The 27,679-nt window shown below is 35.1% G+C and overlaps 1 protein-coding gene across 1 annotated transcript; it reads right to left on the minus strand.

Annotated features, from left to right (window-relative positions):
* Positions 1-299: 299 nt before the first annotated feature.
* On the minus strand, positions 300-23,013 carry PDK4 (pyruvate dehydrogenase kinase 4). Its single transcript, XM_053714080.1, has 13 exons — positions 22,807-23,013; positions 22,583-22,701; positions 20,942-21,084; positions 12,507-12,648; positions 11,251-11,322; positions 9,619-9,803; positions 7,956-8,045; positions 7,487-7,564; positions 6,987-7,063; positions 5,953-6,051; positions 5,010-5,120; positions 4,604-4,717; positions 300-3,512 (listed from the first exon to the last, which is right to left on the minus strand). The coding sequence occupies exons 3-13, from the start codon at positions 21,057-21,059 to the stop codon at positions 3,384-3,386; spliced, it is 1,215 nt and encodes a 404-aa protein (XP_053570055.1). The 5' UTR covers positions 21,060-21,084; positions 22,583-22,701; positions 22,807-23,013; the 3' UTR covers positions 300-3,383.
* Positions 23,014-27,679: the final 4,666 nt, after the last annotated feature.

Genomic DNA, 27,679 nt, shown 5'->3' on the forward strand with positions numbered 1-27,679 from the left:
GATGCTCTATCTGAATCACGAAAGAAAAAAAAATTGGGTTCAGTGTCCCTTTCATCTCACTTTAAGGACTAACATTTATAAGTTCATATTTAAGTGGATCCTTCAGATAGAACATGGTGGTTAACATAAAAAAAAAATTGTTCTTGTTTTAACTCCAAAGCCCGAGTGATTTTTTTCTCTGGGTTCTTTAGCACAGTCAATTTATGGTTAAGGAGCTCATAATTCACAACTTGTTACTTTAGTTAATATTCAAATAGAAGGAAAATAATTTGAATAAACTTGTCAGCAGTTACACAAAATAAAAATATACAGATCTTTTAATGCCTAATGGTAATCAATATGATCATTGCAACAATACACGTAAAAGCAAAATTTACAACACAAAAACACATTATCTACAAAAAAATGCATCACACTATGCAAGATGGAGGCTTATCAGCTAAAATGTTAAACTTCTCATAAATAATATTTACTTTTTACACACTTTTAAAAGAACTGAGAGACTGAGGATATTCGAGGCATATATATATATTGTTGTTACAGACTTGTGTGAAGACTTCTGCTAAAAAAAAAATGGATTTTTGTGAGATATAAATGACTTGCTTCCTGCGCTAATCGATAGTACGTAATCATCATTGTCTAATATTGCACTTTTTCATGAACAGGCATAGGAAATAGCATACATTGCTACTACAATCTGTTTTCAGAGTTTATGGAATTTATAGTAAATCTGAATGCTTTGGCACAAGTTGCTTTGATAAAAAGGTATATAGTTAATAGATGCATTGGATCATAAATTATGGTTAAACACATTTAACCTCACTGCCTCCAGAAAAGGTATCAACAGGTTGCTATGCAACATACTGCACATTGCTCTAGGAACCAACTGATGGAAATAGGTTTTGAAGGTAAATATTTCTTAGTTAAAACTGCTGCTTTCCTGGATTTAGAAAAGAGTCTAATAAATTCTCAAACTGGTGAATTGAATGATTTAACAAACACAATTACTACAGCCAGGTGTGACCCGCGGCCATTGAATGACATTTATTCCTAGGCTTTATGACTTTGCAGAACTATGACTGCAACATTGTTAGTAACGACCAAGAAGAACTTTGTTAACATGCAATATAAACACACTCCCTTGAGGTTAGAGATGTTTACAATCAGACTTTTATGTCAATATACATTATAATGCCACATTAATTCCAGCTATGTTATAACAGTGAAAATATTGCATACAGAAAACTTATGGAAGCTCCTCATTTCAACACTGAAATACAGTAAGTTTTTTTTCTATATGCTTCCTGTCTGCATCACCTTCTTAAAGTGAAGGTAAAGTTACAAGCACAGCCTCACAGCATTGCATAGACATCAAAATGAGCAGGAGTTTAAGTCATGATTTTTTTAAATCTAATTATTTTCTTACATTTTTACCTTTAAACTGCTCCGCCGATAAGCACAACACTCCCACCCGCCATCTTGTTAGATGACGTATCCTAAACCAACTAATCCTCGTTTCCCCCAGGCCGTGACGTTTACTCAAAGGGACTGAACGCCCCGGAGGGAAACAAGGATTAGTTGGTTTAGGATACGTCATCTGTCAATCAATTAGACAAGATGGCGGGCAGGAGTGCTGGGCTTATCGGCGGAGTAGTTTAAAGGTAAAAATATAAGAAAATAAATAGAATTAAAAAAAATCATGACTTAAATTCCTGCTCATTTTGATAAGTCTATGCAACACCATGAGGCTATGCTTGTAACTTGACCTTTACTTTAAATACAATGCCATTGACTTTACTTGCATCATGGGGACCTTAAATAAGCCTTTTAAAGATAGATAGTAGACATTTTGATATCAGATTACTAGAAGAGAGGGCACTAATTAGTGAATTAGTAAGAGCTGACAAACTGCAATAAAATGGAAGCCATGAATTTTTACATTGTATAAATGTGAAAAATTTAAACCATGGCAGATTGGGTAGTATGCAAATGAAAGCTATAATTTGGGCAGTGCTATAGTGTGAATTGCACACAAATACCTAGCTTTTAGGTAGTTAAAGGGGCACTGGAAACGCTATGTTACCCAATGTCCTGAGATTATATATAATTTACTGTTACAACAGACATGCTTTCAATATATATTTTGCTTACACTGGATTAGATCATTCTTTTGCCTTGTATTACTGTTGGGTAAAAGGCTGATCTTCAAATATGGATCCATTTTGGTTTTGTGGAGCAGAACTGCCTGTCTCACATATTGTAAGCATTTACAACATACACAACTCTTTACATCATTAAGATAAAACATCCCATCATATACTGTTCATCTGAAGTCCCAGCATTGAGGTTTTATGCACCAGCCCTTCATACATCTGCAATGAAACCACTTACAAACTTGCCTTTAACTTGATTTTAAAGTCGCCATCTGTAATGATACCTCACATGATCTGTAAAGCTGAACCTTTGGAATATTGCCTAACATATCACCATCATGCACACTATATTCTACATATTTTCAAGTGCAAATGTAACATTTAGTTTCCAGCGTCCCCTTTAAACATATATATACAAATTTAAAATTAAAATTTGAAATATGTAAATATTGCTGGTTTGAGGATATCAAATATAATTTGAATATTGCTTCATTTTTACATCTGATTTACTGAAAGAAAAAAAAAAAAAAAAAAAAAAATCACAGTAGAAGCATAGTGTTCGTTCAGTCAATATTACTTGCAGTACCTGAAATTATTTACCTCAGGTATTTGTTGTGAAAACAAAATTGCATTTTTCTTGCATTTTTTTTTTTGGCAGTGAAGAAGGAAAGTTATTCAGGTTTTAATACAGAAAGGAAGCGATTCCCGAAATCTTTAAAATAGTTAAAGAACACTGGCTACGATGTGGATAACATTTTCAAGCATGACGAAATCATCTCAATTAAAAAATACAAATCACCACATCATAGTGGTTAAACTGATACAGCGTTTAGTAACAGTAAAGAAGTCATCTTGTCAATCACCTTTTTACACACATAAAAATGCTCTGAATCCAACTTCATTTTTCAGCATTCTATAAGCAAATTCCCATTCTAGAGTTTATGAATGAACAATGGCTCACATCATTTGTAATATGTCCTTATGCAGTGATGCACCAAATATTAAAGCTGAAGTCTAGAGGAAGTGTACAACCATTTCAGGTTCTAGCTAATGAGTTTGCATCGTCAGATGACGGTGATTGACTTGCTCTCCGTGCTGCATATCTCTGGCCAGCTCTAGCACAGTACAAATTGCCTATTGCTCAGGAGCAAGGTAACACCTGCAGCTAGTGGTCCTGATTAATGAGTGCTTGATCCCTTTCCAGCCTCTTGGAAAGTGTTGGCATGGATTCTACCTCGCCATGTTCTTTGGTTCGCTACTTGGAATACACCAGTCATCTGCTTCTGTGCTGAACTTGTAATGCTTCCAGGCTGACTTGTTGAAAACTGGTAACCGCTCAATAGACTCAGATGACAGTGCCTAAGATACATCATGGAACAAAATAAAAAGTAAATTCAATTAGAGGACAGCTGTCAATAACTGCACAGCATTTATAGGAACAACTACATAGTCTCTCCAGCTGTATAAATCAGGTTATTACAGAATTCTTTAACATTGAAATAAATAAATTTAGCTGGGCCAGACTATCAACTTCCCACTGAGAAGTGGGAAGTTGATAGTCTTACAATAGCATGCTCTAAAGACTAATGGTACTTTAAATGCTTATTTTCCATAACATTTAAAATGATACATGGAAAAAAAAGCTTTTACATTTACTTTCAGTACTTATTTTATGGTTGTTTAATCAGTCTGGAGCATGAGCCTATAAAATTCTACCTACTCATTGCTATATCAGTGCAGAAGTTTAATAATAGCTGTCTCTAACTAGTCACAGAAGAGAAAATAAACAAAGCTGAAGAGGCTTTTCAATCAGTATATTCTCAAAATGCAAAAACACAATACATCTGCTTTTCTGCAGATTTTTAGTATTCCTTTTTATTACACTATGCGTGTATAAAGAAATGATGTACTTGGTTAACATACAGGTGTGCACCCCATTCAGACTATCAAGATATAACAGAGTTCCTATCAAGTACATATTGTTAAATACACAGTAGATAACTTAGAAATCTGATGCAGCTTTAATATCATAACAGCAGCGCTACAACACTGCAGCACATATCTATTGAGTATTTATAACTGTAAAATAAGAAGCAAACAAATGCCCTAAGTGTTTATAATTGTAAGCAAAATCTTGGGCTTATTAAATTATTTGGCTTCATATCTCATGTTCCAGGAAGTACTGTTAAACGGCTGAGTCAATTAACTTTTTGGTTATATAATCAAATGCTCATTTGTCTGCTTCCTACAAGCTCAGTCTACAACTACTCTAGCAATGTTAACCCTCTAGCTGCCAAAGAGGTCTACAGAAAACACTGCTAGGCAATGTGTACCTTGCAGTAATCTCTGGGGCAGTCTAGATGCAATATGGATGCATAACTTAAATCACAGCAAGTAATCAAAAAGCAAGTTTTGGTTTGCACAAATATTTCTCAAAAGGAAATGATTACCTTTAAGTAAATAACAGCATCTGTCCCAAAGCCTTCCATTGAATGAAGCATTAAATCTCCTTGGAAATATCTAGCATACAGTCGGGAAATTGGCAAACCGTACCCAAATCCAGCCTTAAGAAAAAAAAAAAAAAAAAATTATATATATATATATATTATACAATAATAAAATGATGCAATAGCAAAAATCAGGAATTTAGATCACAAAGCTGTATATATTTCCCCATTAATGACTTTATAAAGCTTCAGAAATAAGACCCTATAATGGTACATCTCCCAATGGAATCCTGAATCCCATATAAACTGATGTCACATTATTATTTGGATTTTTTCAATTTAGCTGTGACAACACTTTGTAGACTAGATTACAGCTAACACTATTAAAAATAAAATGTGTGCATCTTACCAAAGGAGCGTTGCGTGAATTGTCTATCATGGGTCTGGGGGCAGTAGAATACATATAGCTGAACAGCCTCTCAATTTTCCTCAAGGGGACACCTCCTCCATTGTCAGCGATCTAATAAAAAATATATACGAGTTTTTGTTACTTATGTAGCTATGACATAACGTAAAGTCGGATTCACCATAATTATCAAAGCATTGTATTTCAGGGATTCTGAAAATCTCTTCAAATAGATCATGTTTTCAAACATTTCCATGGACCAACTTATGTCTAACTCAGAATGTTAAATTCTATACATTTTGCCCTCACAAGTGTCATCTGAAGAACAGAACAGTCTGAAAATGTTGTATTCCATAAGCTTTTGATTTATGAATATACTGGTTAATTGAAAGCTAATCTATTAAAAAACAATATTCTGTCAATGATCCATACAATTACTGTATCATCATTTTTGTAGTAAAATTGTTGTTTTTGTAAAATCAGATTTTTTTTTTTGCTAATATGATGAGGCGGGTCACTGATTCTGCTTTCAAAATGTAAAAATTTACATATGCATACTATACTTACTGTCCCTTTAAGGAACAGATCAATTCAGAGACACAAACCTTTTTAAATATAACATGATGGAAGTGACCATGTGATACTGCCATGAATTGATTCCATCAACATTATACAGTGAATTAAAGTGAAACAAGGATATCATTGACATTGGGAAATTGCAGAAAAACACAGGGTGGGCTTTCATGTACGCAATGTAAATAACAGCCTGGCTGGCAAGGAGTTGATGTGAATTTCCATTTGAAAACACACATTTTGTAGCTTGTCAGCAGCTGTGACTCATAGCTCTTTCGGTAAACGGAGATAATAACACTGTATGCTCAAGAAACACTAAACTGGGAGCGGATATGGTTTGCAGAGCTCTAATATAGTTATTCCACGTGATTACCTTAATAGTTAAGTCTTCATTTCCAAGCACAACATTAACTTTTACAGGTGGAAGGGTAGAACTGTTCTCATGATATTCAATTGTGGCCCGCATGGCATTCTAAAGACAAATACAGCACACAGTCAATACCCAATGAAATCAGAAAAGGTTCAGTAAAATGTTAAATATTGTACTTCATGAAAATATAAGCACCCCTGCATTGGCAGAATAGTTTCAAACAAAGGTGATTTATTTTCTTTAGTGATTTAGAAAGAAAATGCAATTTTAAACAACTTTCTAATTTACTTCTATGATCTAATTTGCTTCATTCTCTTTGCTGAAAAGCATATCTAGATAGACTCAGTAGCTTCTTATTCGTGGCTGCACATAGATGATTTATGTGATTAGCTCACCCATGTGCATTGCTATTTCTTCAACAAAGGATATTTAAAGAATGAAGCAAATTGGAATTTAATTTAAAAAATTGTATTCTCTACCTGAATCATGAAAGAAAAAAAAAATGGGTTTAGTGTCCCTGTAATTAATAACAAGGTTATTGAAAAAAAACAAAACAGTGTTTTATTAATAGATATTACTGTGCTTAATAAACCAACTTTGTTTCTGTGGGAGTTGCCCATCAGCCAGTGAGCGATATATACAGCATTAACAAACTTTTTTCCCCATATAAAACATGTTTTACAACTGCTCTTTCATATACATGAAACAAGGAGTACAATGTCCCTTTGAAGTGCTGAAATGACTTTTTCTAGTTAAACATATGATGGTTAGTTCTTGTAAACCAATATATATTTGAGGTTACCCTATCACCGAATAAGCAGGAATACCTGTGTATGCAACACATTTCCTGTTAGCTTTGAACTTTAACATCTTTTGGATAAAGATAAAATATCTGAAAATGTAGAAAAGTACTGCTATGTCATACAGGTTCCTTCTATATATAAATTTATATTTAAAAAAAAAAAAAAAAAATTAAATATCTTATTTGTTTAAACATATATTGATTACAACCTAGAATTTGATAATTTATTACATACCTTAAAGAGCTCAAACAGCATGTGATATAAATGAGAAGGAACATAAACCATGCTAATAGGCTGCCCAGGTGATTTGCCTGGAAACAGAAAAAAAAAATATTATTATTATTAATAATAATAATAATAATAATAATAATAATAATAATAATAATATAGTATATCATGTATAGTAGAACACACACATATACTGAAGAGATTTAAAATAAAAATCCCAACCACTTTCTGGGCGTAATTAAAAACACTACACATGTTTTTACATTTATATAGGCACAATTCTGCTGATATAGGCGGTGCAATCAACCAGTGGGCAGTCGATCCTTAAATTTTCTTTCTACACAAATATGTATTTTTTGATTGGTCTTGTTTTAATGATAGTTGAAAAACATGACGTTTTAAATACTGTTCTTACATATGCAGCATAGAACACCTGAGTTTAAGGACTCCTTAGACAGACAATATAATAGGAAGAGCAGTAATCAAGCATATCTGTTATCACTTACCATTTGTCTGCATTATTTTTAGTTCGGGAGAAGCCAAATAATACTGGTCACAAAGCATCCGTGCACTCTCAAAGGCATCTGTAATAAATCAAACACCACAAATATGAATACTGCAAAAGAAAATTTAGACATTGAAACGGGCAATATTCTGATACAATAATAAGCTTTCAAATGTTCCAGTCAAGATGATCACAATCAAAATCAATAAGCTCAAGAGTCCTTATATATGCTAAAATAAGAAAGGACTTATAATTGTTTGTGCAACAAACTTGAATGGCCTAGTTGCCAACCCCAAATCATTTGCAGCTGCTAAGTGGTGCGTACGCTTGATTTATAGGCAAACACATGCCCTGTGTGTGCACTCCAATCAGTAGCCTCATATGCTCCAAGATCTACACTGACAGTTTGTACTGGGTGTTTTTATACTGTACAATTCAATTAAAATCAAGATTCAAAATCCCACGCTTACCATGTACAACTTCAACGACATCACAGTTTGGATCAATACTTCCAATGTGTTTAGGATGGGCTGGATTGGCACCACCATCAAAAAGAAGAGCTAAAATGAATACAAATAAATAGATTTTTAAAAAATGACAACTTTCTATAAGGAGATGTCACACATTCCAATTAAAGAGACATGAAACCACACATTTTTCATTCATAGAGCACTGCTGCTCCTAAACATGCCTAGGAATTCTATTGAAAAAGAAAAATAATAACAGTATATGGAAAAGCACTTGAAAACTGCATGCTGTCTGAAGTTTAAAGGGACACTAAACTCTTTTATGATTCAGATAGATAATACAAATTTAAACAACCATCCAATTTACTTCTATTATTTATTTTGCTTCATTTTTTAGCTATCCTTAGTTGAAGAAAAAGCATTGCACATGGGTGAGCCAATCACGAGGCTTCTATGTGCAGCAACCAATCAGCAATTACTGAGCCTATCTAGATATGCTTTTAAGCAAAGAATATTAAGAGAATAAAACAAATTAGATAATAGAAGTAAATTAGAAAGTTGTTTAAAAATGCATGCTCTTTCTAAATCATGAAAGAAAAAATGTGGGTTTCATGTCCCTTTAATATTGACTTCACTGTCCCTTTAAGTAAAACAATATAGCTTTTCATAGTAATGAGTCATTTGCATTTGTCAGACAAGGGTTGCTTATCCCAACTGTTAACAATATAAGGAGAGATATTAAAAGTATATACAACTTATAAGTAAAAAACAAGTGCCCTGCTTATATATTTTTTTTTAAACTTAAAGGGACATAATACTCATATGCTAAATCACTTGAAACTGATGCAGTATAACTGTTAATAGCTGACAGGAAAATATCCCCTGAGCATCTCTATGTAAAAAAGGAAGATATTTTACCTCACAACTGCCTCAGCTCACCAGAGTACATTCTGTGCAAAAAGTTATACTCAGCTGCAGCCCAGCTGCAGGTAAAAAAAAAAAAAAAAAAATGAAGAAATGAACAGCAGCCAATCAGCATCAGCAGTGCTGAGGTCATGAACTATTTTACTGTGATCTCATGAGATTTCATTGTAAACTTCCTTACACTGAATAGGGAAATAAGATGAGAGTACACGAGGCTCAATCCTTCGGCTGTCCCGGGACAGACATACTGATTTGCTTCTTAGAAGTCCTTTACAATGGGATGTGGCTACTGAGAAACTTTAGAGGTAAATTATCTTTCTTTTTTATGTAGAGATGTTCAGGTGATATTTTCTAGTCAGCTTTTTACAGCTATGCTGCATCACTTTCAAGTGTTTAAACATTTGGGTATTATGGCCCTTTAAATGATTATTATATATAATAAATGTAGGCTATAAAATCTTTGATGCATTACAGAAGAACCACTCAGCTCATCTTGAAAGAAACATTTCAGGGTTCAGAGGCTGGCAGTTTCTTTAACAAACACCATGTAAAAAAAAGTGCTGACTGTCTACTGTTTCTTGTTAATAAAGCAAAAAAGTATCCTGTTCTGATTAACCTTCTGATCTTTCAATGTTAACCTGCTGAACTTTGAAATTCTACAATTAGGAAATACAGAGCAGAATGCAGCACAGTGCATGTTATAAAAACGGCAAACACAACAGTGAAAATACACAATTCTTACAGTGCTGGTTAATGAGCATCCTGATAGAAATGCGACTCATATAGAAGCGGTCCAGGAAGTATTGAACATTCTGATTGGTAACAGGATCCACTCCAAATGCCTCCTTATATTCAATAACACCTTGTGCCATTGTGGGAACCACATTGTTGTGTCTGTTTCTGATGTTCACGAGTGACTCTGTGAAGCTGAGAATTAAGAGTAAAATTAAAATATAAGAAAGAAATAAGAATGATTTAAAAGTTTAAAAATGTAAAGTTAGCTTAGCTAAGAAAATATTCTCATAAACAACAAGAAATGTACATAATGGTGTCTGTTCAGCATAATTAACATATTATAATCCTTTAGGTTGTAAACTTGAAAGCATATCTGTATATATTGCATAAAAGTGCATCTACAACTGACTGAGCTTAAAAAAGTGACATGAAACGTAAATTCGATGATTCAGATAGAACAATTTCTATTATCTAATTCTATTATCTAATTTCTATTATCTAATTTGCTTCAGTCTCCTGGTATCCTTGGTTGAAAGACCAATAATGCACTACTGAGAGCTCAGCTAGCTAAAAGCCAATGAAAAGAGGCATACATGTGCAGCCACCAATCAGCAGCTTCTTAGTCTACCAAGGTATTCTTTTAAACAAAGGATACAAAGAGAACAAAACAAATTAGGACTGTCTAAAATCAACCAGAAAGTTATTTAAAATTGCATGCTCTGAATTATGAAAGAAAAAAAAAATTGGATTCATGTCCCTTTAAGGGCAGGGCCCGCTTCTCCTTTTACTTATGTTTGTCAATGTAAGTGTAGTAATATACAGTCTTACATAATGTCTCATTGTAAGTTTGTTTATTGTATTGTACCCTTATGATATAATATATCTGTAAGTCACCACTACATGCAACAGTTAATTTATTATTCTGATCCCTGTATTCGGCTTTAAGGATGTGCTCCCGCCTCACTGGTGACTTTTTATTTTATTAATCTATAAACAATCAGAAGCCGCATCTCTTGCTCCTATACACTCACTGTGACTGGTCAAGCAGTATATGCAAGAGAAGAGGCAGTGGGAGCATGGCTATCAAGTCATATATAAGAAGGTGGTAGTGGTTCTGATTGGCTTACTGACTGGATGCAAACAAATTGTCTCAAAAGTGATGGGCAGCCAGGAATGCAGCGTTACAGAAAAACAAAGGGGGTTCAGGATAATTAAGTAGAATAAAAATTAACCTTTCAGTTTAATGTGCTTTATCATACACAATTTCACACACACACACACATACATATATACACCAACAAGTTTTCAGCTGGTCCAGAAAACACAGACAAGTAGTAATGTTATTTTCTATTGCAAATGACTAATTTATTCTCATCAAGCAAAAAGGCTGAAAATATCACCAGGGGCAAAACAGCTAAATGAATGACAAGAAATGTGTATAAACATAAAAACCAAGTGTTGCCTAGATTGCTACACATAATCTTGTAGCAGATCTGTGCCCAATATGTAATCCTTTGTTATGACTCAATACAACGATGAAGTTGTACAAACAGGTTCTTGAAGTGAAAAACATTCTTAATCATATTCAACTATAACATATACAGATCTACCCAACTACACAGTAAAACTAAATACTTACTCAGACAACACTCTCTGATCATCTGGGTCCTTTTCAAGGAATTCTATAAGATCCATCAGACTTTGGACATACCTAATGTAAAAAATAAAAAATATATAAAAGTAAACAAGAAATGTAAAGATGTTTTATAATAATGTTATAAACATTGGAAATGTCATGGAATGTAAAATATTATGATTTGCATAATTGTTAAAATGAGAAGAAAAAAAAAAAAAAAGGTGTGCAATGAAAATATAATGGTTTGATGTAAATATCCATGAAACAAAAACATGTATTATGTGGAACATATTTACAGGAAATCCTTAAATTATTATCTAAACTAAGGGACCATTTTAGTTTAATTGAAAACAGTTTACTTGTTGGCTTCTAAAAAAGAGTAAGGCCTTCTCTAACAATCAAGGAGAACAATTGTAACATAGTTGTTGGATTTGTTAAATATACTAATAGTAGGATGTAAAACAGTATCTTTTATCAAGAATATTTGATAAACTGTTTTGCTAAAGGTCAATAGTTTATAGATAATTATATAACCCCTAAATATATCAGGGTCAGCATCTCTTGCAGATTAATGAGAAACCATGTTGCACAACTTGGCTGTAATAAATATATAAATAAATGAACAGTTAATGTTTTTGGTCCTGAGTCAACAAAAGTTAAAATATCTAACCAATAACCGAAGGCCAAAGAGATTTTGTGACGCACACCTCTTCACTTTCCACCAAATAATAAGGCAAAGCCGTGTACAAAAATAGATATCCAACGCACGTACAAACTTAAGTAACATGGTATCGTTTTATAAGCCAGTGTTAACTTGTACATATGCATTATCTAGCAAAATATTTTAAGTGTATTTCAACAGTGAATAACTGATAGGAAATATACTAAGACAAACATGGATGACAAATAGTATGGCAAGTTAAAGTGACACTAAACCCACATTTTTTCTTTAATGGTTATGGCAGAGAATACAATTTTAAACATTCAAATTTACGTCTATTATCTAATTTGCTTCATTCTTTAGATATCCTTTGCTGAAGAAATAGCAATGCACATGGGTGAGCAGCTAAAGCCTATCTAGATATGATTTTCAGCAAAGGATCTAAAAAGAATCAAGCAAAATAGATAACAGAAGTATATTAGAACGTTGTTAAAATTGCATGCTCTTTCTGAATCATTAAAGAAAAGATTTGGGCTTCATGTCCCTTTAAGCACATCAAAACACAGTAAATTAATATTCTCATTGCTGTAATCATTACCAGCTCTGGACAAGTTGCACAGAAGGGGTTCCAAGCAAAGGATCAGGCAATATATAGATCTCTCTCATGATATTCGACAGTCTCACAGGAAGTTCTTGTCGTAGAAACACAAATGATGTTTTCTCACAGCCATTGGCAGAGCCTAGATTAAAACAATATAATATTTAACAGTTATTTTTAAAGCTAGTGTAGTAATACACACAGATCTTAAAGAATAAAGACATAACATTTTTTTTTGCAACAAATATAAAAGTCAGCAAGCTTATTGATTAGAAAGTATTTTTGGGAGCGGGGCAAGTGTGTTTCTATATAGAGATGAGTTGAAAAATATAAAACTATTACAAGGCAGAAATACATTATTTTAAGTGTTTAAACCTGAGGTTTGTCAAATCACATTAACACATATGTATTAGTGATGGTAAATAATAAATATTACATTATCTTCACCAAATTTAGAGGTGCCCAGAATTTAGAGTTGTGATCACTAGAACTGAATCAGTTTGATCTATTTGTGCTATAGCAGGCTACAGATACTGTAATACATTTACATGTCAGTGTGATCTATTTGTGCTATAGCAGGCTACAGATACTGTAATACATTTACATATGTCAGTGTGATCTATTTGTGCTATAGCAGGCTGCAGATACTGTAATACATTTACATGTCAGTGTGATCTATTTGTGCTATAGCAGGCTACAGATACTGTAATACATTTACATATGTCAGTGTGATCTATTTGTGCTATAGCAGGCTACAGATACTGTAATACATTTACATATGTCAGTGTGATCTATTTGTGCTATAGCAGGCTACAGATACTGTAATACATTTACATATGTCAGTGTGATCTATTTGTGCTATAGCAGGCTACAGATACTGTAATACATTTACATGTCAGTGTGATCTATTTGTGCTATAGCAGGCTGCAGATACTGTAATACATTTACATGTCAGTGTGATCTATTTGTGCTATAGCAGGTTACAGTTACTGTAATACATTTACATATGTCAGTGTGATCTATTTGTGCTATAGCAGGCTACAGATACTGTAATACATTTACATATGTCAGTGTGATCTATTTGTGCTATAGCAGGCTACAGTTACTGTAATACATATAAATATGTCAGTGTGATCTATTTGTGCTATAGCAGGCTGCAGATACTGTAATACATTTACATGTCAGTGTGATCTATTTGTGCTATAGCAGACTACAGTTACTGTAATACATTTACATATGTCAGTGTGATCTATTTGTGCTATAGCAGGCTACAGATACTGTAATACATTTACATGTCAGTGTGATCTATTTGTGCTATAGCAGGCTGCAGATACTGTAATACATTTACATGTCAGTGTGATCTATTTGTGCTATAGCAGACTACAGATACTGTAATACATTTACATATGTCAGTGTGATCTATTTGTGCTATAGCAGGCTACAGATACTGTAATACATTTACATATGTCAGTGTGATCTATTTGTGCTATAGCAGGCTACAGATACTGTAATACATTTACATATGTCAGTGTGGTCTATTTGTGCTATAGCAGGCTACAGATACTGTAATACATTTACATATGTCAGTGTGATCTATTTGTGCTATAGCAGGCTACAGATACTGTAATACATTTACATATGTCAGTGTGATCTATTTGTGCTATAGCAGGCTACAGATACTGTAATACATTTACATATGTCAGTGTGGTCTATTTGTGCTATAGCGGGTTACAGATACTGTAATACATTTACATATGTCAGTGTGATCTATTTGTGCTATAGCAGGCTACAGATACTGTAATACATTTACATATGTCAGTGTGATCTATTTGTGCTATAGCAGGCTACAGATACTGTAATACATTTACATATGTCAGTGTGATCTATTTGTGCTATAGCAGGCTACAGATACTGTAATACATTTACATATGTCAGTGTGATCTATTTGTGCTATAGCAGGCTACAGTTACTGTAATACATTTACATATGTCAGTGTGATCTATTTGCGCTATAGCAGACTACAGATACTGTAATACATTTACATGTCAGTGTGATCTATTTGTGCTATAGCAGGCTACAGATACTGTAATACATTTACATATGTCAGTGTGATCTATTTGTGCTATAGCGGGTTACAGATACTGTAATACATTTACATGTCAGTGTGATCTATTTGTGCTATAGCAGGCTACAGATACTGTAATACATTTACATATGTCAGTGTGATCTATTTGTGCTATAGCAGGCTACAGTTACTGTAATACATTTACATATGTCAGTGTGATCTATTTGCGCTATAGCAGACTACAGATACTGTAATACATTTACATGTCAGTGTGATCTATTTGTTCTATAGCAGGCTACAGATACTGTAATACATTTTCATATGTCAGTGTGATCTATTTGTGCTATAGCAGGTTACAGTTACTGTAATACATTTACATATGTCAGTGTGATCTATTTGCGCTATAGCAGACTACAGATACTGTAATACATTTACATATGTCAGTGTGATCTATTTGTGCTATAGCAGGCTACAGATACTGTAATACATTTACATGTCAGTGTGATCTATTTGTGCTATAGCAGGCTACAGATACTGTAATACATTTACATGTCAGTGTGATCTATTTGTGCTATAGCAGGCTACAGTTACTGTAATACATTTACATGTCAGTGTGATCTATTTGTGCTATAGCAGGCTACAGTTACCGTAATACATTTACATATGTCAGTGTGATCTATTTGTGCTATAGCAGACTACAGTTACCGTAATACATTTACATATGTCAGTGTGATCTATTTGTGCAATAGCGGGTTACAGATACTGTAATACATTTACATATGTCAGTGTGATCTATTTGTGCTATAGCAGGCTACAGATACTGTAATACATTTACATGTCAGTGTGATCTATTTGTGCTATAGCAGGCTACAGATACTGTAATACATTTACATATGTCAGTGTGATTCTATTTGTGCTATAGCAGGCTACAGATACTGTAATACATTTACATGTCAGTGTGATCTATTTGTGCTATAGCAGGCTACAGATACTGTAATACATTTACATATGTCAGTGTGATCTATTTGTGCAATAGCGGGTTACAGATACTGTAATACATATACATATGTCAGTGTGATTCTATTTGTGCTATAGCAGGCTACAGATACTGTAATACATTTACATATGTCAGTGTGATCTATTTGTGCTATAGCAGGCTACAGATACTGTTATACATTTTCATATGTCAGTGTGATCTATTTGTGCTATAGCAGGTTACAGTTACTGTAATACATTTACATATGTCAGTGTGATCTATTTGTGCTATAGCAGGTTACAGTTACTGTAATACATATAAATATGTCAGTGTGATCTATTTGTGCTATAGCAGGTTACAGTTACTGTAATACATTTACATATGTCAGTGTGATCTATTTGTGCTATAGCAGGTTACAGTTACTGTAATACATTTACATATGTCAGTGTGATCTATTTGCGCTATAGCAGACTACAGTTACTGTAATACATTTACATATGTCAGTGTGATCTATTTGTGCTATAGCAGGCTACAGATACTGTAATACATTTACATATGTCAGTGTGGTCTATTTGTGCTATAACGGGTTACAGATACTGTAATACATTTACATATGTCAGTGTGGTCTATTTGTGCTATAACGGGTTACAGATACTGTAATACATTTACATATGTCAGTGTGATCTATTTGTGCTATAGCAGGCTACAGTTACCGTAATACATTTACATATGTCAGTGTGGTCTATTTGTGCTATAACGGGTTACAGATACTGTAATACATTTACATATGTCAGTGTGATCTATTTGTGCTATAGCAGGCTACAGTTACTGTAATACATATAAATATGTCAGTGTGGTCAGTTTGTGCTATAGCAGGCTACAGTTACTGTAATACATTTACATGTCAGTGTGATCTATTTGTGCTATAGCATTCTACCGTCACTGTAATACATTTACATATGTCAGTGTGATCTATTTGTGCTATAACAGGCTACAGTTACCGTAATACATTTACATAGTCTTGTGATGCAGATGATTTGAGGGTAAAAAGTATACTAAAAGAAAAAAAAAAAAAAAAAAACAAACACACACACTTAGTCATATCAAAACTCAAAGTTGAAAAATTCTGCTCAGCATGTAGATATGATATCTGACAGTATAGAAAGATACAAATTATCTATGATGGTATAAACCCCATCCTTGTGAAATCCTTTATGACCAGAGATATATATTGTAATAATAATACACTGCTCAGCGAATGCAGAGAAATTGCAAAATAAGAAACAAAAACAAGGATAGTTTCAATACAAGGGTCATATCAGAACCGCAGCAGGTTGTGGCAGTATCAGTCACATGTATATACACAAATTACAAGAAACTAATCTGGCAAACATTGTTATCAATACGAAGAAAAGAAAAAAAAAAAAGCAATTTAATTTGATCTTTATACTTTCTGTAAGGAAAATATCTCATCCAAAGGCACTGTCACATATCAACCATAAAACTAGCTTGTTTACTGTCTTGTTACACACCCTTGGACCCAATGGGTCATCCATAAAAGAAGCTCAGGAATTGAGGGCTTTGGGAAATTTTTTTGGTACTTCTTTAGTGATGACACACCTAGGCATCAGTAACTATACATATGGATGATTCAGAAGGTGTTACTATGTAAAATATATGGGAAAGACTTTGATATGCCTGCTACATACCTGTTAATGTATTTTAGTGCAGTAATTTATTGTAACGCTACAAAAAAGTATTTGATTACAAGGTGTTTTATGCCCCTTTAATTTATATTTAGGGAACGATTTATTAAAGTGCGGATGGACATGATACGATTATCATTGCACAAGCAGTTCTTGTGTACTGCTTGTGCAATGCCACCTCCTGCAGATTCACGGCCAATCGGCCCGATCGTATAGGATCAGGCGGATTGATGTCCGCAGCCTCAGAACAGGCGGACCAGTTATGGAGCAGCGGTCTATAGACCGCTGCGTCATAACTGCTGTTTCCGGTGAGCCTTAAGGCTCTTGTGGAAGCAGGGGGAGCTTGATAATTCGGCCCCTTAATATCTAAGTTATAGGTAGACTACCATTAAAGCGTATTTATTATTTAGTGTGGAGAGACAGCATTTGAACAAGGGTTCACTGACACCAAGAGCAATGGTGTGAGGTTTTGTCAAAACAGCACATTTAATGCAGTAGAGTTAGACGAATGTGTAACTTTGCTAACCTTGAACAAAGTTTGAGGTTATCTCTTTAGCAAGTCAGTGAACTTCTGAAATAGTACATTATTTTGCAGAAATATAGGGCCAAACAGATTTTAGGTAACAAACATTATTAGCTAAACAATACGTAAGCAGAGTAAAATGTTTAGTAGCCTCTGCTTCTAAATTCAATATATATTGACAAATCGCATATTACATTTCTGTAATAGAATTGCCAACAACAGTTTAAGGTTTAAATAAAGCAAATAAAAAGGAGAAACAATTACATTTGCTCTTTAAGAAAAAGAACTAGGGCAGCTGCAGAAACATCTGTTTTTATTTGGAATGTTAAGTTCCCTGGAAAATATTGGAAACTGTTCAGGCCATTGCTTTGCCATGAAGTACGTCTGAATGATTTCTAGGGATTGTAATGTTAGGTCACAGCACAGCGTGCTCTGAGCAAGCTTTAAACAGCTATAAATAATTACACTGTATAACTTAGGGACTAAAGCCGAAACTACCGACCTTAAACCAGATACCTTTTACACTTTGTTTATTCTTTATTATGGAAATAGGCTAAACCCTAAAAATATGTTGCAGTCGCCCCAAACCCTTGGCCTTAAGATGGACACTTCTGATGTACAGCAAAAGCCACATTTAAAAGAACGCTTGCTAAATATTATCGGACAATGCACAAGTTACTTTACAGTATGCCAGGGACCAAGATGACCCCAGTGTGTTGTAATATTGACTTAGTTCTTGGAAAAAGGCAAGTCTTTGAATGAATTTGGAAGCAAACAGCTGCTCGGTTAGAGATGCCAACTTAGCAATGTTTTCTGGGGAATTTATGAATTACACATGAAGCAGGGTTGCAGGGAGGAAAATGAATAGTGCTGTCCTGAGGCACAATACATATTCTTCCCTGAACCCCCTGCAGCATGTGTAACTCACAAACATTCTATTTTATATATGCAAAGGTATAGTTAAAGAACCAAAAAATACAGTAGAATTTAATAAGCAACAAATACACAATGAAGACAATTCAATAGAACTTAGTTTTAATTTGAAATGAGTAGTAGAATATTTTCTGGCAAATTTCAAAGTTAATCCAATTTTCCTTCCCCCCGTATCAAGTAAAAGCCATCTGCCAATCATAAAATATATATACCTATATAGTGTGCACTTTTGCACATGCTCAGTAGGACCTGGAGCACCAGAAAGTGTGCATATAAAATGATTGTGCATATTTGATAATGGAAGTATATTGGAACGTTTTTTTCTATTAAATTGCATGCTTTATCTGAATCATGAAACTTTACATTTTTACTTTAGTGGCCCTTTAACACAACACTTGTATAAACTAAAGGAAACCGGTTTCTTTCAAAAGTCATGGAAAAATATATTCCAAGAGAATCTGCATGCACAGCACTAACAGGGAAATAACAGCACTGATAAGTTTGCAGCTGCACCTTCCCAACTTATAAGGGAACATAATAGGTTGTTTATCTAAAGTAGGGAAAACATTTGTTACATTAACTTATTTTTACTGGCATGATGTGTATGCCATACTTTAGAATACCCTGATCTTTAGGATATGGAATTTAAAAAAATAAAAATAATATATCTTATATGGATGACATGAACACAAAAAAAACACAAAAAAACCCCAATGTAATTAGCGTCAGTTATCCAATAGACGGATAATTAGTGTCCAGAGTTTGAAAAAAGTATGCAACTCTCTAGTCACAAATCTAGCCGTTCAGAAATCTATTAATACAAATGTAATAAGAGAATTTACTGGATCATATCTCTAAAAAGACCTGTGCTAGAAATATTCTTATATCTTATCCATGATGTAAATTAAGGTCACTGTTGAACATTAAAATCACACATCATGACTAAACCAAAATGCAAAAGGACTCTGGCCGTTTATGTGAATGCTCCATTAGTGACCTTTCGCACACAAGCAACTTGAATACTGTGCATATGTTTACTCAAGGTGACTCACTGGCGTTTAATTTCTCAATCCACATTAAGTACTAGCTCAGAATTACTTAAAGGGACACTGAACGCAAAGTTTTTCTTTCGTGATTCAGATAGAGCATGAAATTGTAAGCAACTTTCTAATTTACTCCTATTATCAAATTTTCTTCATTCTCTTAGTATCTTTATGTGAAATGCAAGAATGTAAGTTTAGATGCCGGACCATTTTTGGTGAACAACCTGGGTTGTTCGTGCTGATTGGTGGATAAATTCATCCACCAATAAAAAAGTGCTGTCCAGTCCAGGTCTGAACCAAAAAACAAAAAAAAAAGCTTAGATGCCTTCTTTTTCAAATAAAGATAGCAAGAGAACAACGAAAAATGTATAAATAGGAGTAAATTAGAAAGTTGCTTAAAATTGCATGCTCTTTCTGAGTCATGAAAGAAAAAATTTGGGTTCAGTGTCCCTTTAAGACTATATTCAGTGTTATTTCAACACATAAATACAACAGCTGGAGAAAAAATTAGGTTACAAAAGTATGAATGATTACATTGTTCCATGGGGGAGGGGCTGAAACTGGAATGTTGACTTCAGTTGCATGTATATAATTGCAATGTATATAAGGGCTCACTAAACATTGATAAAGGTCAAAAGAAATAAAATAAGACAATAAAACTTTCTGATCACAAGTTTGAATATATGTGGGTACAAGGAGCACAGCCAGTGATTGGCAGCTATGTGCTTATATCGCTCCTGATTAGAGAATTTTATTATAATAACAGGCTGTCCCTTTTACACCAAACTATATAAACTGTAAACATACTAGTGTCATTGTATACAATGTTCTACCCCACTATCAAGTCACTTTGGACTTGTGTACTAGAGAGAGAACTGAAAAGAGTCAACAAGCTTAATTTAGATAGACGCAAAGCTACATTACACTTACCCTCACTTTTCAAGTAATATAAAGTACCTACCACTTACAGATGACAATGGTGCCAACATGACACTATAATTAAGTTAATGCCTATTTAATACTTTTGAGATAATGAATTTCCAAACGAATACATGCTCTGACATGTATACTAATTTGTTTTACCTGTTAAAAGCATTTTGTTTTTCCCGATGAGGTCATTGCAATCTTTTTTTTTTTTTTTTGAAGAGATAATAATAATAATAAATAAAAACAACAGTGTGTTACTTACCAAAATCTATGAACTGCTTCATTGATAGAGGTGATGGGGAAAAGCGGCTGAACCTCTCAATTTGTTTAGGTGCATTTGCCAATGCAGCATTTTTCAAAAGAAACCTAGCAAACTTCATCTTGACGAGTCAATTAACTCTAGACCTGTGCAGAGAGAAGAAGCAATAGATTTTAATACCAGTCTTCAAATAAACAAACAGTTGTCTGCTTCTACACCAAGAGGTGGCAGAAGAGAACACATTTCCATTCTAAAAGTTTAGGACAGACTATAATAACCTTTATACAGATATATAGCATCATCAACTGAAAATAAACTCATGAGTGCCATAAAATGATCTAAATGCTTTGGAGATAAAATATTTGAACATTTCCTAAAATTTTACAAATGAAAAGATACTGTAAGTTATACTCTAGAATCTAGTGAGCTAGACGATTTAGGGACATTCATAACTAAATACACTGTAAGCTCCATTTGCATCGCTTACATTACTGTTTAGGTTATCTACAGAAAACTGTATTTAATAATCAGTACAATAGCCATCTTCTTACTGTAACTAATGCCTATAAAGGAAACATACACAGCCTTCTCTGTAACGCCATTACAGTATGATAGTATATACAAAAGTCACAAATTGCACTTTGTGCTTATAGGGTAAGTATTAGTGTATGTAATTACTGGTAGTGGCAAGGTTTTGCCAGCAACAGAGAGGCCTCAGACCAGTTGATCTCCACCCAAGCTAACCTCTACTATAATCTTGTAAAAAAGTAATAATACTGTGTGCACAGAGCGCAGAATAATATTCTGAGCATATATACTGCAAGAGCAAGCAAGCTGTATTTACCTCCTAGGGGTTCCATGCTTTTATCAGCAAAAAAGGGGCGCCAGACAAGGTGCAATATAGCCCTAAACATATCAAGTATATATAGTGTATGGGATGCAACATGGTGTTTAGAGAGTAGTGTGCATAGATGTGTGTGTGTGGGGGGGGGGGGGTATGTTCCCCTGAAATTTTACTTATTTTAATTAATAAATGTAGTTAAAAACTGAGATGATCTTATTTGTTAGAGCTTGTAATGTTAGCATTAATGACCTTGCAAATGTATTTAGCCACCACAATGGGGATAAATACACAGACTTGCAGGGTTCGAGGGGCTAAAATTACATGCTCTAAAGAATTAGCCCTATAATGTCCATTTCATTTTAAACACTATTTAAGGCAAACAGTTCACCATTTTGTAATGATTATGTGTATAAGTCTCCCCATGTTCTCATGTTGGGACTGATATTATTATGTTTGGGGAATTTTCTTGTACCACTCAGGGAATATTCACACTAATGCCTGTGTTAGTGGGAAGTCATCATATTGTTCAAAGCTTTACAAAAAGGTGTAATTGATCTTATACTTAAACCCAATGACAGGGAGTGTGATCGTAGCTAGCAAACCTTTGTTGTACCAATTAGATAAACAAAGACCAGATGATGTTAACCTGCTGCTCATCTCAAAACACTTCATGTCCTATATGACAGTAATACCCACATCTCTCTAACTAAAGCCTATTATAGTTGCACACATCACTATTTAATACAAATAAGAGGTTCAGTGAAGGTCACATACTGTCACACACTCTCACAATACTGTACCTATTGGCTGACAATCTCAGGGTGATCTCTCTTTGCCAGCAGATGGAGTTGCCCAGCACTAGCTGATCTGCAGGACCGTCTTCCCCTCTATTGAATGGATGACTTGCTATCTGCTGCCTCTGTGAATGATGGATCAGTGGAGATCAGGCATTAGATCACGTAACCTTCCTCCGGGATGTGCGTTGACAGCGCTCAGTGTGGATCTGGGTAAGCGTTTTACGTACCTGCAGCGGTACCTCTCACCCGGTGATGTAAACACTGCCCGGTTACTTCTTCCTTTAATGTAAATGCCAAATAGGGTCACAACCCCTCCTTGTATATAAGATGCTGGTCCTCCGCTGTCTCTTTATCTAATGTAACGTCTTGCTCTGTCTCTTCCTGCAACGTCCCTCCTAGTCTTCACCAGTTCTCTCTGTTTTCTACCCTCTCAGTGTCTTATTTTTCAGGCTGCAGTGGGTGGGGCTACAAAAGATGACCCCGCCTATCCCTGCAAGGTGGGGGTGTAATAAGCAGCTTTCCCTGCCAATCACAGAACGCAATAGAGAAGGAAAAAGCATCTGACCCTCAGGATTCAAGAACTGGGGGAACAAACAAGTGCGTGCGGTGTGAGCATTACGTGCTTGAAGGGGGGAGGCTGTTGCTAGGGTCAGTATTGGCAACGATTTGAGTTGATTGGGTCATCCGTCATCCCCCCATAGTGCTACCCACGTAGGCGAATTATATTATTCTTGTTTGTACACAAAGGGCCTAGGGCTATAAGGTCGTCCTTCTGTTTCACTTTCTCCGTTTGCGCCACGCTGTCGCTGAGTAGTCAGTTCCTGCAAAATGCTAGGTCTTCTACTGGTGTTAAAGTGACACAGTAAATGTAAGCATCAGTAGCAAGTTATATACAGGACTATAGTACAGTATATTGTTATAAAGACCTGCTGTAAATCAAATGTATTTGCCAAAAAACAGCAGGTAACTATCCCGACTGCATTTAACCCTAAACTGGTTAAGCACATAGCTAAAGCCCTGGTCTTGAGATACAATGAATAGACCATTTGGCGCATCTAAAATAAGTCGTTTTAATACATAGAATTAAAAAAAAAAGATGAGCTGTGTAAATAGTTTTTGTGCATTTGCTTTTAGGGCATCCCCTAATAGAGCTGTGGGAGAGTTCCTGATCAGCCAGCTAGGCCAGATCCCTAAGAGCAACTATGCACTTCTTAGTTTTACATTAAAGGGACACTAAACCCAACATTTTTATTTCATGATTCGGTTAGAGAATACAATTTTAAACAACATTTCAATTTACTTCTATTATCTAATTTGCTTCATTCTTTAGATATCCTTTGCCGAAGAAATATCAATGTACATGGGTGAGCCAATTACACAAGGTATTTATGTTCAGCCACCAATCAGCAGCTACTGAGCCTATCTAGATATGCTTTTCAGCAAATTATATAAAGAGAATGAAGCAAAGTAGATAATATAAGTAAATTAGAAAGCTGTTTAAAATTGCATGCTCTTTCTAAATCATGAAAGAAATAAATGGTGTTTTATGTTCCTTTAAAGGGATATGAAACCCATTTTTTCTTTAAAGAAATAGTCTAGTCAAAATTAAACTTTTATCATTCAGATAGAGCATGCAATTTTAAACAACTTTTTAATTTTCTCCTATTATAATTTTTTCTTCATTCTCTGAATCTTTTAGTGGAAAGTAGGGAGGTAAGCTCAGAAGGGTGCATGTCCCATTAAAAAGCAAACGGGTTTAATCAAACCCTTTTCGTCTGTATAATATAAATCTAATGAGTTAAGATACTTCACCAACAAATGGTGAAACATGATGGGTCTTCCTTATCTGCCATTAAATCTGTTTCTATAGTTCTATGTAAACCCCTGGATTTTTGGAACAGGGATCTTTTCCTTGTGTAAATGTATCTAAATATACAATGTACAAATCTAGTGTATTGTACAGCATCTTGAATGTGTCTTGTGTATTTTAGCGCTAAAGCATGCAATGAAATGTTACACATGATCCTTAAAATAAAATTATTCATTTTATATTTTTATATTATTTTTTTTCCAAAATAATTTTTATTGAAGATATATCAAATTAGGGTGATACCGTTACAACAAACATTAGGTTTTGATATTAGCCAAAGATCCAACATCTCAAAGGAATAGTAGAGGTAAATTACAGGTCATTTTGGAATGTCAGGGCGAGCAGTTGTATAGTATAAATGTTCATCACCTTGTCTGTTACATGTGGACCCCTGAGACATTCCTTGCTGGATAACCATATTACTTACAGTATGATATGAACCAAATCACTTAAATTAATTCAAAATATACAAGTTGCATAAATTTGAGGGAACATAAATACAGTGATAAATACTAAAGTCAGTTTGTACATTGTAGAAAATATTATGCAAATCTCTAATAGTGAGCTCGAATTTTGGCAAGTCCTCCAGGCGGGATAAGGGTGTGGGGGAGGGAAAAGGGTACATCCTGAAGTGAAGAGGGGAGGGGGGGAAAGGGGCTAGGTTAGGTAATATGAGGGTAGGCTAAAATCTGCTCTGTATAGGAGGCGGAAAGGACAAAGTATATATAGCTTGTTTACTTAGAGTTTTCCTGGTAATGGAACCACGGTTCCCATATAGCCCAATACAGGTCTTCTCTATCCATTCTCAAATAAAAACTTTTTTCCATTTCGGCAAAATATTTAATAGTAGAAGCTACATCCATCATATCTGGGGGTAATGTTTGTTTCCAAGCTCTTGCTATGGTGAGTTTCATAGCAGCGAATAGGAAGATGACCAGTTTAGATCTCAAAGAAGGCGTGGTGTTTGGGAAGATATGAAGGAGAGCTGTCTTCGGTTTGGGTGGTATTGACAGTCCCATTTCTTTACATAAGTGAAATACTTTATTCCAGCATGGTCTCAGGGCTGGGCAACTCCACCAGACATATAGGTCAGTTCCTCTTTCACCACAATTGCGCCAGCACAAGGGGGAAGAAAGTGGAAACATCTGTGATAGTCTAGCATACCATATTTTCATATGGGATTCAATGGTGTTTGCACAGTGTAGAGTTTTCAATGTTATAGCTCTGTGTAAGTCCTTATCAGTAATGGCCCTAGATAGGTCATATTCCCAAGCTTTAAGTTGCCAAATTCTGTCAGAATTTGTAGATTTCTGGATCAAATTGTAATGTGTGGATAGAGTTTTAGGGAGTCTTGTTTTTAATTTCCACAGTTTTTCCCATGTAGTCAGGGGTCTAACATCAGCTTTAGGGAAGCCCCATGATAGTAGGAAGTTGTATAACCTGGTGTATTCAAACAGGGCCCAAGGGGGTGGATCCTGTATTAGGGAGCCTATTTTCTGTGGTGGGATAAGTTTTCCTGAAAAGTAAAGTTGAGCAACATGCTGGATGTTCCATACTTTCCATTGTAAAGAATGCATGTCTGGAAGAACTGCTAATAAACTAGGGATAGAATGTATCGGAGATGGATGCGGCGCTATTTCAGAAAGATGTCTAATAGTATGCCATAGTTTTAAGTTGTCTCTGATAATGGGATTACCAATTCCCAAATCATCCAAGCGATAGATGGGGATCCAGAGGAGGTCCTCTAGTTCCATTCCGGGGGGTAATTCCATGGATTCCGCGTCTCTCCACCTCTGTGGTTCCCCTCTCTCCGCCCACGCGGAAATGTGAGTTAAGCTGGAAGCCTCATAGTATCCCTGTATATTGGGCATGGCAACACCGCCTTGCTCAAACTGTCTCTGTAGTATTTTTGAAGCTATACGGGGTCTAGGAGGTCCCCATACATATCTTAGACATAGAGATTAGAGTCCATAAAGCAGTTTCTTAGGGACGTTTAGAGGCAAGCATCTAAAGTAGTAGAGTATCTTGGGAAGGATAGTCATTTTAAGAGACGAAATTCGACCCAACCATGATATTTCCTTGAATGTCCAAGATTTAAGAAGTGTGGAGATCTCTTGAAATATATTATTATAGTTTTTATGAACTACCAGTTTGGGGTCAGGGCCTAACTGAACACCTACATTTCGGATAGTTTCTAGTGACCATTTGAAGGAATAAGTTGATTGCATAACTTCCAATTCAAATGCAGGGATACAAATAGGTAATGCTTCAGTTTTTAAGAGATTGATTTTATAGTAGCTGTATTTTCCAAAGTCAGCTATAATATCAAACAATATAGGCAGTGAGCCTAGTGGGTTAGTCAGGAAGAGAGTTACATCGTCAGCGAAGAGAGCAATCTCTCCTCCCACTCCCAACTGAACTCCTCGGACCATCCGAGAAAGCCGTATGGATTGTGCCAGAGGTTGCCAAGACAAAGATCAGGGGTGATAGAGGACACCCCTGTCCAGTGCCATTGGTGATGGGGAATTCTGGGGAGGAAAATCCAAGCCCCTTGACAACAGCCGAAGGGCTCGCATAGAGTGCTGTGATAACCTCACATGGGAAACCGAACTGTGATAAAACCTGCCACAAATAATCCCATCTGACCCTGTCAAATGCCTTCTCTGCGTCCAGAGACAGGGCCAGCATGGGATAATGAAGTCTAGCTGCCACTGAGAAAACATTTAGGACTCTTCGGGTATTGTCAGGTCCTTCTCTACCGAACGTGAACCCTACCTGATCAGGGTGAATGATTTTCGGAAGCAGCAGTTTAAGGCGGTTTGCCCACAGTTTTGCGTTTAATTTGGCGTCGGCATTGATTAGTGAAATTGGCCTCTAGCTGCTGCATTGGGACAAATCTTTGTCAGGTTTGGGGATAGGCAAGATAGTTGCCTGAAGGAATTCTTTTCTCCATACACCCGTTACGCGTGCTTCGGTGAATACTTTCAAGAGAATGTTACTTACGTCTGTCTTAAAGTGCTTATAAAAATCTGATGGGAAACCATCTGGACCTGGAGCTTTATTATTTTGGGTGTGTTTTATAGCTAATAGGAGTTTGGCTAATGTGAACTGAGCATTGAATGCATCCTTGTCTGTGTCTGAGAGTGAAGGTAGGTTTAGTTTATTCAGAAAGAGGGTTATGGATTGGACCGAGGCTTCGGTATGTGTCATAGAGGATTTAAGGTTATATA

The sequence above is a fragment of the Bombina bombina genome, chromosome 5 (genome assembly GCF_027579735.1).
Source record: "Bombina bombina isolate aBomBom1 chromosome 5, aBomBom1.pri, whole genome shotgun sequence".
Lineage (NCBI taxonomy): Eukaryota > Metazoa > Chordata > Amphibia > Anura > Bombinatoridae > Bombina > Bombina bombina.